Source organism: Coffea arabica, chromosome 2c (assembly GCF_036785885.1).
Source record: "Coffea arabica cultivar ET-39 chromosome 2c, Coffea Arabica ET-39 HiFi, whole genome shotgun sequence".
NCBI lineage: Eukaryota > Viridiplantae > Streptophyta > Magnoliopsida > Gentianales > Rubiaceae > Coffea > Coffea arabica.
In genome coordinates this window covers 7410948-7427762 of record NC_092312.1, presented here as the reverse complement: position 1 = coordinate 7427762, position 16815 = coordinate 7410948, and the positions used below count along the sequence as shown (strand labels likewise).

At 37.6% G+C, this 16815-nt stretch overlaps 2 protein-coding genes across 10 annotated transcripts; one reads left to right on the top strand and one right to left on the bottom strand.

Annotated features, from left to right (window-relative positions):
• The first annotated feature begins 3307 nt into the window (after positions 1–3307).
• LOC113725566 (uncharacterized) lies at positions 3308–8620 on the top strand. 2 transcript variants are annotated; one of them, XM_072074000.1, is made up of 3 exons: positions 3308–3561; positions 4058–5713; positions 7969–8620. In XM_072074000.1, exons 2-3 carry the CDS (start codon positions 4118–4120, stop codon positions 8335–8337), a joined length of 1965 nt encoding a protein of 654 aa, XP_071930101.1. In that variant the 5' UTR covers positions 3308–3561; positions 4058–4117; the 3' UTR covers positions 8338–8620. The 2 variants fall into 2 exon arrangements, with proteins under 2 accessions (XP_071930101.1, XP_027104604.2); XM_027248803.2 differs by having other exon boundaries at positions 3798–5713.
• A 1507-nt stretch (positions 8621–10127) lies between these two features.
• LOC113725565 (uncharacterized) lies at positions 10128–16294 on the bottom strand. 8 transcript variants are annotated; one of them, XM_027248798.2, is made up of 9 exons: positions 16098–16294; positions 14856–15367; positions 13423–13808; positions 12762–13011; positions 12113–12278; positions 11928–12030; positions 11344–11472; positions 10886–11101; positions 10128–10777 (listed from the first exon to the last, which is right to left on the bottom strand). In XM_027248798.2, the coding sequence occupies exons 2-9, from the start codon at positions 15094–15096 to the stop codon at positions 10499–10501; spliced, it is 1770 nt and encodes a 589-aa protein (XP_027104599.2). In that variant the 5' UTR covers positions 15097–15367; positions 16098–16294; the 3' UTR covers positions 10128–10498. The 8 variants fall into 8 exon arrangements, with proteins under 8 accessions (XP_027104599.2, XP_027104602.2, XP_071930100.1 ...); XM_027248801.2 differs by having other exon boundaries at positions 16055–16293; XM_072073999.1 differs by lacking the exon at positions 16098–16294 and adding an exon at positions 15878–15997.
• Positions 16295–16815: the final 521 nt, after the last annotated feature.

The window sequence follows — 16815 nt, the reverse complement described above, 5'->3', positions numbered from 1 at the left end:
GTTGTTCCAATTTGGAGGCATGACGAGAAAGCCACACGCATGAGTTTGGGGACAACAAATGGTGGAAAAGATAATCAGAAATAAAGGATGGTTGAAGTTTCTGGCTATCAATATGATTCAATATGTATGTGTTCTATGATCGACGACCTTGTTTGGATTATCATTTTTTCTCAAAATATTTTTAGATTTTTTGTGAATTTATTTTTTCTTTATTTTTGCACCTAACATGCATTAAATCGTTACAGTATATTTTTTTAAAAAAATTTCAAATAATAGTAATCTATACGGGATATATAATAGAGTGATTAACGTTCATGCGTTGCATCCTAATAAATAATGGTTTATTTAATAGGTCCCTTACGGGTACTCGTTAAAATATATTTCAAATATTATATTTTTAAAAATACAAGACTAATTAGGAAAAATATATAAATGCAAGGGGATTAATTAGAAAAAATATATAAATGCAAGAAAAAGTAGTATATATATACATGATAGGTTGGGTGAAATATAGGTGTGTTAATGAGTGTCCAATAAATAAAGATATTTATATTAATGGTAGTAATAACTAACGTATCATGAATTCAATAGTATGTATAATCATTTTTTTTTTCTTAGGAACTTTGCAGCATAATCTGGTGTTATAACAGATGCAGCGGAACAGAAGAACAAACAAGAAAAGACAAGAACAACTTGGAGGAAACCAAATTTTATTAGGGTTGTAATCGGAATGGTTTACAGACTAAAATAAGGTGTATATATATACAACCAAACAGACTGGACCCAAAATAGGCCCAAAACAAGACCCAAAATAAAACAGACACGGTAACTAATATATACCGTAAGCTCAGCGAGACCCCCGTACAGCTCAGCGAGGGTTGAAGATCTAATTCAAGGCATCTCAACATCTGGTATACCTGCTACGAGTGCTAAGCTTAGGTGGGTTATCGATTTAATTAGGAAAATTGCAGCACAAGAGATGCATTAATTATCACATGGTAGATCCACCAAAATCCGGAAATGATGGACTTCATTCCGATCCTACACTATATGTGAGTAAAGTGCAGTATATCAACCTTGCATGCATCACCTGGGGATAGCTACTTAAACATGATTACTCTGCCAGTTGGAGAAGGACCCGCAAGCAACACTTGAATCTCCGGTGACGGCATGCTTTTCTAAAGAAAAAAGGTCAAATTTTCATATCTCCGAGAAGCATCTGAAGCCTATTGTTTTCTATACAACACTCGAAATTTGGCATTACATAAATGGTAAGAGTAATCGTCTAGGAAAAAGTATTAGCACTTGCAAAATTTCCATTTAGTTTCTTCGTGAACTTATCTTAGACTGTTTATCTTTTTTTAAAAAAAAAAATTTGGAAAAAGAGTTTGGTGGCCAGAAAAAGTACATAAATTGCTTTGTTGAATACAGAGGAAAGTGTCCGTGTGTGTAGAAATTTGGTTATTAAGCGTAATATTTATGTAATTCTTTCAATTAAAAAGATTTTTTGACAAGTTATACACGCATCGAGCGTGTCTCAATAGCTAGTCCCAATAATAAGAAGAAGAGAAAAACCTAAAGAAGACAAACACAAGAGTTACATGTACAAAGAGAGTAGTAATAGTAAATTACGACATATCATTTAAATCGTATGTCACTTAGTATAAGATTTGCCTTCCTACTATTTGTAGAAAACACGGTTTTAAAAAGTTTTAAATATACAAGCACACCTTCTTTTTTGAGCTTAAAACAAATAAATGGGCAATTACATATTACATCAAATGATTTTATTTTCACTTTTATTTTTCATTTGTAGAAAGAAGAGAACCGGAAGAATCCAAAACATTGACATGGAAATGGTATAATTCAATCATTCCTTAAATTTTGTATCGCTATCCAAAGTCTATTAGTACTATAACATTCATTTTGGATGAAAGGTTAGCATTATCGTTCCCCCCTTTCTTTCTCACATCAGAGGCAAAATTCAAAAGGATCATTTTGGACACTTTCAAAGAAACATATAAAGAATATTATTAAGGTAAGAGATACGTGTAACAGGTTCACAAAAGAAAACGACAGAACCAAAGCCAAAAAAAAAAAAAAAGATGTCACAAAATACAGTAGTGTGTCCCAGATGGCCCAGATCCGGTCAGGGCCTGCTCCATCAGAAGAGTGTACCGTGCCACGCTGGGTCACCATCATCTCCTCCAGCCCCTCCAAACGCGGCGGCCCCTTTTCTTTTATTTGCATTTGGGGGCCTGCAAAATTTTTACTGCCAAAATCAAGGCGGGGCAAAATCTCTCCATTTTCCGTTGCTCTTTATTTCCATTTCCGTTACTTAGACACGATACGGAGGATGAGATTGGATTGTAAATGGCAGGAAAATGAATGGCACAGCGTTACATTTTGGAAGTTTCGTTTCCAATTCATAACGCACTTGAAAGTTGCATTTTTGGCACTTGGACATTTATTACCTAGCTCAAAACGAAGAGAGTCACTTCAATTCTATTTTTTATGATATAAAATTCTGAAATTCTCGTGCTTGGTAAAATAGACTAAGAAGCAAGAAGAATTTGGATGTGGACATAATCGCAAGCTTTAAATGGTTCTGATTATTACAGGAATCATCATCAGAAATTAAAAGTACAACTTCTGTTAGTTTTGATTTTCAAGGTCCTTTTTCTCTGATGAAACGAGCAAAAAAGTAAAATTTGGAAAGTAATCGAGAACAACAAAAATAAAACAATTTTTTTTAAAAGTAAACAACAAAATAAAGTACGTAAAAAAACACATGACAACATGCTGTAACTCTAACTGTTTAAATTTCAATTAGATTTGGAGATGTTTGGTGTTCGTAAATAATGAGTGTTGAAATTAACGACACCCAAACTTATTATTCAGTATATGTCAGCAGGGATGAAAGTGTTAAAATTCATCTCATATTAATTCTCCGGTCATGATTTGGGTTTCAAATTTATTAATTCATTAGTGAAATAAAATTCATTCCAAATCTAAACCAAACTAGTAAATGGCAATGACAAAGAATTTATACCCGTAATAGGATTTAATAATTCCATAGCAATTCCGGTTCTTGAATGCCAACCAAACACCTCCTAATTTCAAATAGTTGGTTTTTTTGGAAACCAAATTTTTATTACATCATCAGCATATTTTACAATCACTTTTTATTTTTCCAATACTATTAAACACTATATTACATCACAAAAAAAAATGTCTCATTATTTGTTCTTTTGCTATTTGAGAAGAAAAGGAAAAATAAAATAAAGGATAAAGCATAAAGAAGAAAGGGTGAAATTAAAAGGAGCAGCAGGTGAGGCCGTTGTTAACCTCCCAGCCTCCCCACTCTCACTGTAGAGAGAGAGAGAGCTAAAAAGAGCTGCAGAGAGAGAGAGGGAGAAAGAGATAGCAGAGAAAGAGAAAACAGAGAGATCGATCTCGAGTCTCGACTAGTATAAAAACTCACTCACTCGCTTAATCCTCCTCCTTCAAATCCTACACTTTCTCTCTCTACAGCCAACTCCGTCCCTTCCACTTCCTCAGGTTGGTAAATTCAACTTTTATCTATGCAGTTTCTAATGTTCAGATGTAATTTAGCTTATATGGATGTTTATGCGTCTAGGTTTCCCTAGGTTAAGTATATGTCGTTGCTAAGCTGGACCTAGATCGATATGTTTAGTTGATTTTCGTTTTTGTTGAATTTCTTTCTTTCTTTCCTTCTTTTTAATTTTAATGCTGATGACATGTTCGTTTTGCTTTACTTTGTTTTCGAGGTTCAGATTTGAGCTGGGTGAGGGTGTTATTGGGATCAGGTGCTGCAGGGTTTTTTAGGCCGCGGAATTCATTTCCAAAACTGGCAATGTCGGAGTGCAGTTAATGTGAATAGGTTAAATTTAATCCGGAATAATGCTTCGAACCCTTGAGCTATAATGTCTGTTGTCTTGGTTTTTCGTTAAATCCAAGGTTCTTGTTCGAGGTTTTTTCTTTTCTTTCTTCTTTTTTCTGACTGAATTTTGGTAGCAACATGGGGATGTTCTAGGTTTTCTGAAGAAGTTGGAATTAGGGAGGAGTGGAAAGATTTGTGGTTGGACCCAAATCAATGGAAGATTGGTCTAAATATGCCCATAGTCCTGCTCATTTGGCTGTCGCTAAACGAGACCATGCTGGGCTAAGAAAGATCGTGGGGGCTCTTCCACACTTGGCGAAGGCGGGGGAGGTAAATACTGAAGCCGAGTCTTTGGCTGCTGAGCTTAATGCCGATGCAGTCTCAGCTGTTGTAGATAGGCGGGATGTTCCAGGGCGTGAGACCCCTTTGCACCTCGCTGTTAGGCTGAGGGATCCCATTTCTGCTGAGATTTTGATGGCGGCCGGTGCTGATTGGAGTCTTCAAAATGAGAATGGGTGGAGCGCGCTTCAAGAGGCTGTTTGTACTAGGGAAGAGAATATTGCTATGATAATTGCCAGACATTACCAACCTCTTGCTTGGGCAAAATGGTGCCGTAGGCTTCCTAGGATTGTGGCTTCAGCAGGCAGGATAAGGGATTTTTACATGGAAATAACCTTTCATTTTGAGAGCTCAGTCATACCATTTATCGGTAGAATTGCCCCTTCAGACACTTACAGGATTTGGAAACGGGGTGCTAATCTCCGTGCTGATATGACCCTTGCAGGATTTGATGGCTTTCGCATTCAACGCTCTGATCAAACTTTTCTTTTTCTGGGAGAGGGATATTCATCAGAAGATGGCAAAATATCTTTGCCTCCTGGTTCACTGATTGTGCTTGCTCATAAGGAGAAGGAGATTACAAATGCTTTGGAAGGAGCTGGTGTGCAACCAACAGAAGCTGAAGTTGCGCATGAAGTGGCCTTGATGTCTCAAACAAACATGTATAGGCCAGGAATTGATGTTACTCAAGCTGAGCTTGTTCCCCATTTGAACTGGAGGCGACAGGAGAGGAGCGAGATGGTTGGACCCTGGAAAGCCAAGGTCTATGATATGCTACACGTGATGGTCAGCGTGAAGTCAAGAAGAGTTCCTGGAGCCATGACTGATGAGGAGCTTTTCTCAGTGAATGATGATGAGAGGGTCGCCACTGGTGGCGAACATGATGAGTATGATGACGTATTAACAGCTGAGGAAAGAAAGCAATTAGATTCTGCACTTTGCATGGGGAATCCAGAGGGGCCTTGTGAGGAAGAGGAAACTGAAGTTCAGGATTTGCATGAAAACAGCGATGGTGGTTCCTTTGAAAATTGTGATCCCAATGGTGTTACCAAAGAAAAGAAAAGCTGGTTTGGCTGGAACAAGAAAGGCGGAAAGAACACCGGAGATGACCCTGAAGATTCAAAGATAGTTAAGAAGTTCTCGAAGTTGGCTCCTGAAGATAGCAAGCTGAGACCCAATGAGAGTCATAGATCAACATCTGAATTTCCAAGGGAGGATGCTGGCGAAATTAAGAAGAGCAAGGATAAAAGCAATAAAAAGAAGAAGAAGAAAGGTGCTGCTAGTGAGTCTAAGAATGAAAGCGAATACAAAAAAGGTTTAAGGCCTGTTCTGTGGTTGACACCAGATTTCCCTTTGAAAACAGAAGAACTCTTGCCCCTGTTGGATATATTGGCCAATAAGGTGAAAGCAATCAGAAGATTGAGGGAGCTATTGACTACTAAATTACCTACTGGCACATTTCCTGCTAAGGTATTAGTAGTGATTGTGCTATAAATTGCACACTAGCTTCCATTTCTTTTCTTTGGAAGGGCTTTTGGCTGTCACTTACAAACATCTTGTTCCTATGTGCTTGAATTATTTTCCTTTTTTTTTTTGTCTTTCATCAACAAAGTATGTTTCTTCATGCATTTCCTGAACATTCACCTTTTTTGTTGCATGTAAATCTGACATATGACCAGTTATCAATTTGCATGCATGTTCTTTCCCTTGATGAGTGCATGTGGGAGTCAAATTCTAAAGGGCTTTGAATCTAGTGGAAAGTACTCTTTTTGGCTGCATGGTTGAGTAGTGAAATAAATACATCTGCTGAATTGTTTTAGTTCTTCACTAAATAACTTTCTGATTTGGCAGACATGAGTGTGTGGGTTGCATGTCACGTGCAATGTTGTAATCATTCTTCAAAAGTGAGTTTAAAAGATGCATGGTCAATCTCTCTAGGTCCTATCTGTTAGGCATAAATATGACTGATAAAAATGAGAAATATATGCTCTTGTCTTGTCTGATTGTGGACTATCATGTCCCATTTGCAAACTCTGGTCTTTCTTACAGATTCATTTCTTCATCTTGCCGAATTGACACTTTTTGGTTGCAAATATGGTTCTTTTGATAACATTTTCAGAATTTTGTGAGCTGTGCCTGTGCTTGGTTGTGGAGTAAATGCAAATAAACAAGGAAATGTTGGGAAGAACCATAATATAAACATGACAGAATGACGTTCTTATCTTATAAAAGCTTGATGGATCATCACAACTGTTGACAAGTTGATCCCCTCATTAGGGATCCTCTTCATTGCCCTGCCAAATGATTGTAAAGTTACTTCTGTTGTTGGGATCTATGTTCCAAAGCTGTCCTAAATCAGTAGTTACTGCTATATCACTCAATGTGAGTGGGTGTTGTCAAGAAAAATTGTTGGACACTGTTGCAGGTTTGGGTGGTGCTTATTAGGAAGAATCTTCAGCTAGCTGTCTTTTTATTCAGGGGGATGTTTATCACCTACCCCTAATTACATACTGGTGTTGCCTACTCCCCCACACCCCCACCCCCACCCCAAATAAAAAAAAAATCCCCCACTAAAGAGTTCCGGTAGAAGTGAAAGAATGCTGACATACTCACAACTTAAGAGTCGCTTGAGAGGAAAATAATAGTACTGCAAGGTTCTGATGATCTTTGAACTTGTAAAGCTAAGGATTGAGTTTTGGGCGTCCTGAAAGAAGGGAATTCAAGAATGTTATTCAGTTGTATGATTTTATCATTAGCTTAGTCTAAAGGCGTGTTTATTAGCATAAAATTTGCTGATCATAGCTTTCTCAATGCTGAATGCCATTTAGAAGGATTTCCCTTTGCATTAATTTGTGCTTTTGCCTATTAGCTTATTTTGAGCTTAAAAGCTGAATCTGATAAGGAGACCTTGAGCTGCTTCTGAAAACGGCTTTTGACTTTACAATATTTTGAAAAAATGACATCTTTTCAATGTTTTGAACAGCTTTTTCAAAACCAAACAGGCACTTAATGAGTCTTGACGAGACGGTTTTGCTAGGGACTAGGATTGCCATTAATATTTTTATGCTTTCCGATGTCTATTAGTTCTTAGGCTTCCTAAGGAGGCAAACTATTGCGGTGGAAGGCAACAAATATAGAATGCTAAAAGCATGTTTAGTTGGGTACAGGGGCTGCAGGACTGTTTTATGTTGCTTTCATGTATCCCTGATTTGTAGAAACTGAAGCTATGCATTATCCTATACAATTAACTTCTGGTTGGCAGTTATTTTGTTATTCTGGAGCTAAGAAGTTAGAAAATTGGTTTCAGGAATTTGCATCAGAAGTTGTCAGGATAAACTTGCATTTCATCATATCACTTATAAGCTAGCATTTCATAATTAATACATCTTATTATGTTGAAATGAAATTTCTAATGCTTCAGAACATAATTGTTGACTGCAGTATTGAAGTTTGTGTTGATTTCATTTAGGATCAAAGTTGTAATTATGTGTTTAGTTTCTTTCTATGAAAGAGCGTATGGATTGATTTTTGATTCCTCTTTAGCCAATTTTTATTTGCCTAATCTTTTGGTGCTTCATTCTCCATATTTAGTAGTATTTGTGTGGTTTTGAAACGATCTTACAAATCTATCCTGGATGCGGCTGTTTTCTCGTTCATTGTATATGTAGCATACCATCTTGAATGGTTTAATTGTCACTCCGTGATTAATAGATTCCATGCTGCAGGTTGCCATTCCAATAGTACCAACCATCAGGGTCCTTGTTACGTTCACGAAGTTTGAGGAGCTTCAGCCAACAGAGGAGTTCTGCACCCCTCCTTCCAGCCCTGTGCATTTCCATGATGCTAAGTCTGAGGTGTCTTCCTCGTGGATTTCATGGATGACAGGTAGCCGTGGTGGTCAATCAAGTGACAGTGAAAGCCGAAGCTTCCGGGAGGAGATTGACCCTTTCCACATACCACCTGACTATGCTTGGGTTGATGCTAATGAGAAAAAACGCCGAATGAAAGCCAAGAAAGCAAAGAGCAAGAAACACAAAAAGCACGTTGCTAGCAGAAATCCAGAGACTGGACGTCATTCAAGTGAGGATATTTGAGTAAATATGAAAACAGCAGTCCTAATGCTCTGGTGTTTCAGGATGCTCAACAACAAAGGAGGCAAGGCTCAGTCCTTGAGAGCCCGGCCATCTCCATGCCGGACCATGCGGGGAGAGTTTCTGGGAGTGGCACATGATTGCTTCTTTGTTGTAATATGTTCTTTAGCTGTTGTATTGTTGTTTGAAGTGAAAATCAGAATCCTATTGCTTATTCCTTTGATAATCCTAAACTGCTTCAAGTGTATCTACACCCGTGATTATTAAGTTTTGTTTCAGATCCTAATTCTTTGGATAGTTGAAACTACCTCAAGCGGAAGGATTTTCTTTAGGAAAAAATGGATTCTTTTTTAGCTTTTGCTGTTATCTGTGGACGGGCCATGGCTATTTACAGAAAAGTCAAAAGCTACTCTGACCTCTATCAGAAACGAAGGGTCCAATTATGCATTTCAATAAAAAAATTGAGGTTCCTACAATCACGGTTGTGATTGTGGGGATTAGTTCATGGTGGGAGATGAACACATTCAAAATTGGTAGTTGGGATTGAGATTTGGATATATATTTCATCATGTGATGAATTTTGTTGTGTTTTTCACGTTTTACATGATTTTGTGTTAAGGGTCTACGTTTGTTGGACCAGTGGCTACATTGCATCGCAATTGCCAGTAAACACTTCTGGGGAAATAAAATGAAACAAAAGCACGAGGTTGCAGCCATTTCATGTTTGTGCCTGGTTAAGTTTCAACTGCTTTTGCCCCAAAGGACCAGATGCTTTTATTTTTATTCTTTGGTTTGGGTGAGAGATACGGGTATGACAAAAGTCTAAGCTCATCAGCGGCGAAGCATACCTAAGGGGACTCAAAAAAGGTTTATGATGATAAACATGTGATGTGCCAACAGAAAGGCATAAATAGTTTTTCAGATCAATTTTCATTTGCAGTCATGATTGCCATTCGACATTGATTTTGATTGAAACCAGAAAAATATCTTTGCCAGGCAAGATTTCCAAATTTCCTTAGTTTTTTTTTTTTTTTTTTTTGGGTCGCAATGATTAACAGTTGTATAATCTACCCTAACCTAGTTTAAGGGAAGGGAAGCCACCCGAAGATGACAACCACAATTAAGTAACAAGTTCGGTAGGAGGCAAGCAAGCATTAAACCCTTGACCTCCAGGAAGTCAGGAGGCTGTTCGCGCAAATTTCCTTAGTTATTATGTGATTGAAATCTGGCTGATACTGCTCCAAGTAAAGCTTGTATTTAGCGCCTGGTACATAAGTTAAGCAAGCTATTCGACCAAGAAGATCAATGCAGCTCTCCTGGACTTTCTCGTGATGATTTTTCAAAATTGGAGTCAAGCGGGGAAGTAAATCCTTGATTGGAGGAGTCATTCTAGTCACGCCAACGACATTAACAATCGCTTTCATAGTTGCCCCCAAAACTTCTGCGTACCCTTCTCCCAAATACTCGTACCAAAAAAACACCAGCTTTGTTACGTGAAAGCCAGGAAATAAATGAAGGGCCTTGAAATAATCATATGCAGCAATCAAGCGGTCCAAGAAGCAGAGACTGCACGTCCCAATAGTCATTCCACAAGCTAAGCTCGCTCTCACTTCGTTATGTTCTTTTGCTCCATCCTTTCTAGATGTGGACAGATTCGTGGCTGATGTGTTTGTCAATTCTTTATATAGACCTGCTTAAATTTTTCAAGAAATTTCTTACATGGAGACAACAATAGATAGAAAAAGGCCACTGCACAAAGCAATTTGTCATTAAAAAAAAAAAAAACGCTCAAAGAAATAAATATTTACTTTTTTTTTTTGGAGGTTTTTTGACTTAGAAGTGCTTCGGGTCATATGCAGATGTGAATATACATGATAATGTACAATAACGCAAAACTTGTATGTACATGATACTTACAGTAGGATGCTAAAATACAATTACACAAAATTTGTATGTCGATCACAATAGAACGGAAGCAGTAAATGGCCAAGTGAAATCCAATCCTGGGAATACATGTCACCCAATCACTGCAGCAGGTTTTCATATTGCACTTGGATTTTAGCAGATTATGCAGGGGAAATGCCAAGTGCCATGCTGCGGTGCTTACTCACCAATTGTTGCTCATTCCAAGTTATTCTGAAGCAGCGAAAAACTTGACAAGCTTCTACCAGTATCTGTCCTTGTTCACACTCAAGTATCCTGACATGACTTTTCCTCCTGTATTCCTCATGCCATCTATGAGAAAGCACCATGTGGAACCTAATGCTCCTATGAAGAAGTCAGCTTCAGAAGCCATCAAAAAATTAACCAGGGGATAGTTGGTGCTTGTTTCCCTGCCAAGGCTGGCTTCATAAGTTGCCATCAAAGTGTTCCCTTCTTGTCGCGTCACGTTTGTGTAGTAGAATCTCCAATGAGGGTACGATTTTGATTTGTCAATGACTTCCTGAGAGTAAATATTGCTATGAGAATGATTGATAAAGAAAGCTTGCACGGTCCCCTTTCTTTAAATTGACAATCCAAAGAGACATGGAAGGCTCAAGATTTTCAGTACCTGCATCTCTGTGGAAAGCCAGATGCTGTTAAGATGAGGGAAGCGCCTTTTGATTCTTTCAGCTAGATGCATGTATTCCTGAAATCCAACCACCTTCATTTCACATGCTTTATCGCCCATTCTCACATGCATGCTTAGCAAAGGCTTAGGAATCCATGGTTTGTGATTCGACCATACAAACTTTTCTATGTCATACCTGTTCTTTTCTACAGCATCCTGCCAAAGAGGTTAGGTTGTAAGATACAACGTAATCTAGCAATTAATCATGAACTTTTTGTTATGCAACTGTTTTTGTACCTTTCCTGTACAAAAGTAGTAGTGTTTTTGCATCCCTAGAGATATAGATTTATTCATTTTTTATGAAGTACTCCGTCAAATTATCTAGTAAATGCTACTTGTACAGATATAATTCCTACTCTTTCCGGATTTCAAAATTTTAACCACTAAAATTGACGAACCTCTTCCACATCTGAATTCATGTTTGAGAGAACCATTTTCGCTGCTTCCCATCCGAATGCTTCATGCCGTGCAGTATTCATCAAGTTGCATGTGTACTCAGACTGAAACCTCATCAAATAGCGCACTGCCTGACAAATTTCAAGAACAGAAAGTATAATAAGCTTTGAAGTTTGGATTTTTACAGAGAAATTGATAGCTCAAGAGATGCAAACTGATAATCAGGCAGACAAATTTGAATTCCTCTTCTGCCTGATAAAGATTAACGAAACTCAAGGAGTTCCTACTTCAAATAGGACGATCTCTCACCCATTAATAACAAGCTATTTTTCTATTCATCATCCTCATACATAATGAGAATATTTATAAAGATGTTGTCATCTGCCTTCCAATTAGTTAAAGCTCTTATTGGTATATGTCATCCACATGGTGGTTAAAACACTTAATTGGCATATATGGCTTCATGGCAAAATATTATAAGTCTGTTTCTGTAGCTTTTGTTTTCTCTAGGGCCTTCTCGTTTTGAGACATTATGGCTTCCAAACCTTCGATCTTTCTCAACAATGACTTTCCTCATAAGATATACCTGAGCACGCCACCATCTTCGATCCATTTTATGATGATAAGCAATCAAAGTCCCATTTATTTCTGTAGTGGGCTGCATATAACTCCAAGGACTGCCCCAGATCCTGAAGCAAAATATTGACAGAGAACATTAGAATGTTCTCCGAAGGATCAACATATGGAAGAAGTAAATTAATAGCGCTTTGCCTGGGAATCCGTCCAGCCCATATTTCGTTTGAAGTGTAATTCTCTTTCGCTCTTATGATCCCCTTTTCCCATCCTTCTTTGCTTTGCATAAGCTCAAATGCTCGTTCTCTGCATTCTTGGGATGTCTCCGGAAAGAAGTAGCAAGACCAACTGGAGCGTGAAGTACCTAAAACAACCATTCGAAAATGAAAATTTACAATTGAACATCAGGATCCTTTAGAGAAGTAAAATCATGTAAATCAGAAAAGGAAGATCCAAATCTAAACCGATTTCACCATTTTTTAGAATCTGAAATTTGAACCTGGATGAAATTGCTTAAATGGCTATTGTTGATCCAAACCTCTCAGTCAAGTCCGTATTCCATGCAATTTTTAAATATCATTAAACACAGTCAACAAACTAAAGTCTCTTTAATAAATTTAGTTATTGTTAACAAATAAGGGCTAGAAGTCCAAGTTGTCTCTGATGGTGCTAGAAGCCTCAAAGATGGGGACAGCAAGTAGTGTAAATACGCTATTAGCGGCTTCAGTTACTGCTACAGTATCTTCCTTTGAAATATAGAAGTCACTTCACATAATTATTCCACAAGACTATTTGACACATCAATTACAACTTAAATGTTCAATTTTTATGCAGAGTTGAGCAATACCTTTACAACCATCATGATCTGCTCGATTGTAGTAGTTAGTCACAAGCACCCGTTTTTCTTTTATCGCAATGGCAAGAAGACCACACATGCCAGCAATCTGAGCTCCAATACCAAATCCAGGCAATCGCTCCCAATCAGCTACAAGAAACCTTATGCTAGGATCTCTACAGTTGGATGGATGCTGATGGAACCATATGTCATGTTGCACTTTCCTGGTCAAAGGATAATTCTCCTCATCTGATCCAGTTATCTGCAAGAGCAAATCAGAGCCCATCATATGCTGGATAATAAACTATAAATCAACCCAGCAATGCACCAATGCATTTTAGACCTACTATTCATACTAAACTTCTCACATTTAACTTACTGGTTAATATTCTGTTCAAGGACATAACTGGTTTTTAAATGAATGTAATATTTAGAAAGTGACTTGCATCATCAAGTCAGGAATTTCAGCAATCAAGTTAAAGTGCAACAGGAATCTAATATGCCAATTGACCTGCAGTTAGAATTATTTTATTATCACATGTTCTAATTAGAACCGAATTGATATGAGAGTGAAACAATTTTAACTTCACTAAAACCAATTTCAACATACAATGAAATGACGTCCAAAAACTTTTAAATAACTAAAAGTTTGTGATCGGGCAAGGAACCATACCCAAGGCAGATAAGCACTTTCCGACGTCAATTGATGTCCGAGGTACCTTTGCTGCTCATCAGTTGTCAATGGGAAATTATCTAACATTCCCTTCCAAATTGTCCATGGTGGGGAGCTCTCGTTCTCAGCCCTGCTGTCAAGACGACGATTTATTTCAACTCTCAATCTACAGTTCTCCAAGTGAGGTGCATCTGGGAAATTTTGTCCATCCAATCTGCTGATTCCTGACTGACCTTTCTCAGATGCAGATTTGCTTAAAGAATTACTCCAAACTGAATACAGTCGTTGCACTCTCTCATCAATTTCAATGATGGCACTTTTCTGCGAAAACGTTATTCTTTCCTTTTCTTTTTGTTTAGAGTTGCAGTCACTACCTATAATGGCATCTGCAAAGATGATCATTCCAACAACAAACATCATAGATCAGTGAGTTACAATCATCTATAGATTTGTTGGATTAAGCAACTTAATTCGAAAATAATGCATAGATCAGTGAGTTACAATCATCTATAGATTTGTTGGATTAAGCAACTTAATTCGAAAATAATGTAAATCCATATCTACACAGCTTGCGGTTATACCACATTCCAAACTGGCTTGATTTCAATCTCAATAACTTTGACCCTGATGTAACAACTTCTGTCAAAACTCACAAGGGCAAGAAGATAATACCCACTAAACTAAAGTCTCTTTTCCTGAAGTCCAACCATAGATCATATGCACTCTTGTTCTCCATTTCCTAGGAGGAGAATATTTCACTACTCCAATTCTAGACAGCAGAATTCTGAGAAAGTAAAAGGGTAGATTAAAGGACTAAATGTCACTTCTTCAAAGGGAAGAATGAGTGGCTTTGAGGAAGGAGTGTGACTGGTAAAAGTGGATGGGGCTAATTGACTAAATCATTTTCACAAAACTTGTTCGTTAAAGTTCAATTAGGAATCCTTCCAACTAAAGATTACTTTGAGTACACCCTTCAGACAAAATTGGCCAACCTTAATGAAAACTTTTTCATTTTATATCATATAGAAGCTCCATTGAGCCCCCAAAATAAGATACTCAAAACCATGATAAGTACAAATGGAGTCACATTGAACACCAATAACAAGCATATAAATAGGAACCATCTTGAATATGTCTACCAGCCATAAGGAATTGGGAGGAAAAATCAAATGCAGCACTTCTTCCTATTAACACCCAAAATCTACATCAAATTAATGAACTACAGAGAACTATCTTCTCTGCTTATGGATCATTAGGAAACAATCACATTCATGTAAAAATGAATTAGAAAAACACATATGGACACTGAAAGAACACTCATCCCACAACAGTAGCTGTAAACTTAGGCATGATAAGTTACCCCAAGCAGTAATGTGGGTCGCAATTAGATGAAGTTTTAAGACCGAAAAAATAGCAGGGAAAACCGAACTTACATCCGGAAGTAGAGTCTGTTTTTAAAATTCCACCGGAAAAGCTTAAGGAAGGAGTCCGTGCAAGCTCAAAAGCACCAAATGAAGTGAGAGCAGCCAGAAACAACGAGGTTAGGCAGACCCCACAAAGGAATCCCACCACACAAATTTTACATGGAAATGAATTCCCCATCTGGAGAGCTCGCTGTGAAAGTACTCTTTCGAGAGACTTTTGATCGAAAGACTCCATATTTGTTCCCAGCATAATCACAATTCAGGCAAAAGAAGCTTCAGAAACTTTTAAGACCACCTCGATTATAACATGTGATTAAAGTTAACTTTTTGTAATCAATCACATGAAGCTGCATTTAATACTCCTCCTGACTCATTGCAGAAAACCTCCATTCAGAGGGAAACATATTGCTTGTGATCGTGGACCAGAAAGCTTGTAAAGTCTTCTCCATATCGTATTTATGGAAAAGAATCAGTGGTGATTAAGTTTTCAACCAACAACTTCCACGTTGTTTGCTTCCGCTCTGACTTCCCATCAACAGCAAGATGATCAGAAAAAAGGCCATTAGAAAGAGGGCAAATTTCACCACACTATAATGAACAGAACAGATTGCAAAAATTAAGATATAAGAGGGAAAACTTACGACACCTGTTCTTATGCATAATTGATAATTTAGTCAGAAACAGAAGTATTTTGGGAAGAGAAACAAATTATATCCTTGAGGACTGCAACTTTAACAAAACTCACATCGAACTGAAAATAATCTTCCCTGCTATAAATTGATCAAGAAACCGAATATTTGTTGAATGAATTCGAGAAAAGACAACACATACACGCACAGTGAAGAAGTAAGCCAGCCGCCACCATGGAAGACTGTCCAGAATTTACAGGCGGAGGAAAAGATAGAAGAGAAAGCAACAAGTGTGGCATCAAAAAAAGGAAGAGACCATGCAAAGAGACATGTGCTTCGTGTGATAGAGACATCACTATTACAATTACAACAGTGGCATGGCAATTCAAGGAAGAAAAGCACCTTCTTCTAAGAAACTTATCAGATACAGCCTAAAAGAGAGGAAACAGAAAGCGCTGGAACAGGAGATAAAGCTAAAATCAAGAGCAAAATCCCATTTTGATAAATATCCCAAAAAAAAAAAAAAAGAAAAAAAGCTGCAGAATTGTCAGAGAAGTGACATAGACATCGCAAACTGACCGCATTGAAACTTTTTCCACTTTCAAGAAACAACAAGACATACCATCATCATCCTCTGAACATTCGTCTTGATTCACAGAGATGTTTGCTTTGGTTTCAATTTTTGGGTGCGGTGGCTGATGATGATGGCTCTAGTGGACTATTAGGACTGATACTAACTACGCTGGTTGGCCACAAGTCTTGGGTAATTATGGACCAGAACAAAGAATCACATTAAAGACATGAGAGTAACAATTAACAAATACACACAACATTAGCTTCGCTGGGGCATATGGGACAGGTGGAGTTTGTAGTCTTTCATTCACAAGAAATAAGTGGATAAAATTTTTTCTTTTAAAGTGATCCGATTTTTTTTTCCATTGATTATCTATCATGAACAGCTGTTTTTTGTTGAGTTTTCTTCAAAATTTTAGGTGTATCATTCACCAATTTTGTAAATATAAAAAGCTAAAGATGGGCCATCACCTAACCAACTTTTTTTTTTATTTCTTTTTCTTTTCTTGTTTCCGATTAAATACAATCTTTCTCCAAAAAAAAAAAAAAAAAAGGATCAATGGTGGGATTTGCATTTTGTCGGGAAAGAGTGTTGAACTTTACTCACGGGGTCAGCACATGCATGCATTATCCTAGTAGAGTACTACTTTCATGTTTATGATCCCAAGTTCACTTACACCCGTCTCAGTCATGCATGGCCGAGTTTACAACTGCTGATATGCTTCACCCCCATGCCCATTGCCCCCTGTCATATGATGATGATGAAC

Bases quoted from the DNA above. Each gene is read 5' to 3' on its own strand.
- LOC113725566 (XM_072074000.1), top strand. From the start codon at position 4,118: ATGGAAGATTGGTCTAAATATGCCCATAGTCCTGCTCATTTGGCTGTC. The intron at 5,714-7,968 runs GTATTAGTAGTG...TCCATGCTGCAG, and splicing joins CTGGCACATTTCCTGCTAAG to GTTGCCATTCCAATAGTACC.
- LOC113725565 (XM_027248798.2), bottom strand. From the start codon at position 15,096: ATGCTGGGAACAAATATGGAGTCTTTCGATCAAAAGTCTCTCGAAAGA. The intron at 11,473-11,927 runs GTATATCTTATG...GAAATTTGTCAG, and splicing joins GAAGATGGTGGCGTGCTCAG to GCAGTGCGCTATTTGATGAG. The intron at 11,102-11,343 runs GTTCGTCAATTT...CCTCTTTGGCAG, and splicing joins TGAATTCAGATGTGGAAGAG to GATGCTGTAGAAAAGAACAG.